The sequence below is a fragment of the Sinocyclocheilus grahami genome, unplaced genomic scaffold, assembly GCF_001515645.1.
Source record: "Sinocyclocheilus grahami isolate Dianchi unplaced genomic scaffold, SAMN03320097.WGS_v1.1 scaffold745.1, whole genome shotgun sequence".
Lineage (NCBI taxonomy): Eukaryota > Metazoa > Chordata > Actinopteri > Cypriniformes > Cyprinidae > Sinocyclocheilus > Sinocyclocheilus grahami.
In genome coordinates, this window is record NW_015505924.1 from 72999 (window position 1) to 76233 (window position 3235).

General features: G+C 30.6%; 1 protein-coding gene across 1 annotated transcript in view; it reads left to right on the forward strand.

The window, feature by feature from the left end:
* nup155 (nucleoporin 155) overlaps positions 1–3235 on the forward strand; it is a 33082-nt gene that overhangs the window by 7360 nt on the left and 22487 nt on the right. Inside the window, exons 8-10 of the mRNA XM_016245086.1 lie at positions 1097–1170; positions 1252–1343; positions 2472–2569. Of these exons, the coding sequence (XP_016100572.1) occupies positions 1097–1170; positions 1252–1343; positions 2472–2569 (264 nt within the window). The remainder of the gene's footprint in view (positions 1–1096; positions 1171–1251; positions 1344–2471; positions 2570–3235) is intronic.

Genomic DNA, 3235 nt, shown 5'->3' on the forward strand with positions numbered 1-3235 from the left:
AGACGATATTTTGCTGAGTGTGTTATTGTGCTGGTATCTTAAGGACTATCGTGGACCGCTGACACCTAAAGTTTTTGATATTCTTCATATTCTGTGTGATAGTGATAGAAATTAATCTTTTTCAATAAGTTTGAATTGATTTTTACCTTTTATGGGTGTTTTTACCGTTTATAAAGCCATTTTTTCTAAAAGTGTGCATCATCTTTTGAATCTAATTCTTACATTTAATCAGTCGATTAGAATAAGACATCTGGTCTGTTACCAAGCAAATGAAATCAACACGGAAGCTGCATCTGAAGTGGCATTTAGATGTGTTTACACACTGTTTAATGCAGGACATGAATGCATTTAACCTGCAGTTACAAATGCATAAATAATGTTTTGATATATTAAACATAAAACGTTGAATACTGATATTTAAAATTATTTATATAATAAAAGATACTTTGAATGTGAAATTAAAGCCGCCAGTAGGTGGCAGCAAGTCACTGTTAATACGTGAGTCATTGCGATTGAACCGAATCGTTTAAACGGTTGATTCATTCAGGAACGAAACACCGTCATGTTGCTCAGAGACACAAAACTGTGCTGTGGCTGTGTTTGGAATGATTTTTTGTTGGCGAAATAGTGCAAAAACAGGCAATGTGGTGTCTAAAACCTAAGTCTACGTAAATTAACTTCTTAATTATTGAACTGTTGTAAAAAATCAATGTCAGGTTTGTAATCATGGTAATATTTGGAGAAAAACAGAACTCTTTGTGTGAAATTGATTAGCTGTATGAAGTGGTATAAATATACACATTTTCTGCCCCCATATCTTGAATTTGTAAATGTATTTTAATAGACTGAATCATGCAGTGAAAGAACGCACTCTAAATACTCGCAATAGTCTAGACTTCACTTAATGCATGCACTCTGTAGAGGTTTTGAATGTTTTTTGCAAAATACTCATACAAACATAATTACAAAATACAAATGTCAAATCGTACAACGTTAAAACAACAATTACGATATTATCGCAGACGATATATATCGCCCACCTCTATTTTGTAAGCCAAACTGAATGTTTCACTTTAAATCTTGTGGTTTGTTTCAGATCCCGTTGTCCAAATTGCTGTTGATAATTCAAGGAACATTTTATACACGCGTTCGGAGAAGGGCGTCCTGCAGGTGGGTGTCTTGACAGTGAACCAGAGACTGGGGTGTTTGTAATTTTTGATTGGTTTTAATGTGATTTTTGTGTCTTGTCAGGTGTATGATCTCGGCGCTGATGGGCAGGGAATGAGTCGAGTCGCTGCCATGTCTCAGAGCTCCATCGTCTCAGCGGCTGGAAACATCGCCAGGTAGAGCTTCACCTGTGTTTTCTGTGCACTTACAGAAAATAGATTTTGGCTGATAAATAGATAGCTGATTAACCATTATAATATTACAATCAAAAATACTCAAAGGGATTAATGTGTTATTTTTGATTAAATTATTGTAAATATAAATTATTATAAATAAGTATTCATTTGCTTTTATTTGGCATTTTTTAAATATAATTTTAAATTAAAATATCATTATTAATAATAGTATTGTTGTTTATTTTATAATAAAATCATTATTTAATACATGTAAAATTAATTTAAATTTAATAATTGCGTTATATTATTATACACAATTGTTAATAATAAATGTGCTGTTATTATTAATAATAAAATAATATTTATCATTATTTTAAATGTAAAATTAATTAGAAAATGCTAATATTGGTCAGTGCCAATATGGTCACCAATATATTGTTTTTCTTAATTTGTAAAAAAAACCGAATTATATTATTTAAATAAAATTATATTAATAAACATGTATCATTATTTTTAATAAATGCAAAATTAATTTAAATGATCAACTTATTGTGCACTACTGGGTTTACTTAATAAAAACAATTATATTCATTATTAAATATTATTATTATTATTAACATTATTTTATGAAAATAATTTATTAATAATAAATGTATCGTTATCATTAAATTCAAAATGAATTAAAATGGTCACCAATATACTGTGCGCTCCTAGTTTTTCTTAATAAAAATTATATTATTACTAATATTTCATTTTAAAAATATAAAAAACTTTACATATAAATATTGTAAAAGTTTTACATTATTATTAATAATTCATTTATCATGTTTAATAAATGTGAAATTAATAAAAAAATAATAATACTTGGTCACCAGTATGTTGCATGCACTCCTAATTTTTCTTAATTATTTATAATAATTAGATTATATTAATATTTATTATAACATAATTTTTTAAAAACTAAACATTTTGTTATGAATAAAAATGTAATCTTTAACAAAAATGAAAATGCATTTTAAAAAGTCACAGATATGGTCACCATTATGTTGTGCAATCCTGCTTTTCATGTTAAGTTTTCCTGTGTAATGCATTTTTCACCTCAAATGCATGTCTTTGCCTGTTTTTCAGGACGATCGACCGCTCCGTGTTCAAACCCATCGTTCAGATCGCAGTAATTGATCGCCCAGAGTCGTCAGACTGTCAGCTGTTGGCCGTCACTCATGCTGGTATGATTTAGAAATGGAGACTCCAATGCATCTTGGGTCTGTATCTTCTCTAAAGGCCGTTTCGCACTGAGCGTGATGCAAATTGCCGACGAATGTTGCTTTCACTAATTCACGCCTGCATGCTACGTGGCGCCAACCAGCAATGCATTTTTCCTCATGTAGCCTAAGTACCGTATCGACCCGAATATAAGACGATGTTTTTTTCTTGGAAATACATCTGAAAAAACACGGTCGTCTTATATTCAGGGTCTAGACTTTGACATGTCAATAATACACCCACAACAATAGGTGGCGCCAAATACGCATAAAACGAGTGTGCCATGAAATACGTAATGTAATGCGTGTTGTAAAGATCGCGAGTAAAAACAAAGGAAAAAGAAAACTTTACAGCTGCATGAGTCGTGACTGTCACGTTAGCCTGATGGGACCAAACTCCCTTTGTGATTTTAAAACGTAAGACACTACCCAGATTTGAAGACTACAGTAAGATTTAACTTCTACTGTTAATAAGATTTTGGTAGGCTACTATTAGATGGATAGCCTAAATGTCCTATTTCAGATGGGCTACCTCTTTTTTTTATTTTATTTATTTTTAATTTTTTTAATGGTATATCAACAAGTGTATATTGTTTTTAAATGTGATTGTTGGTACATTTTACCAGTTTT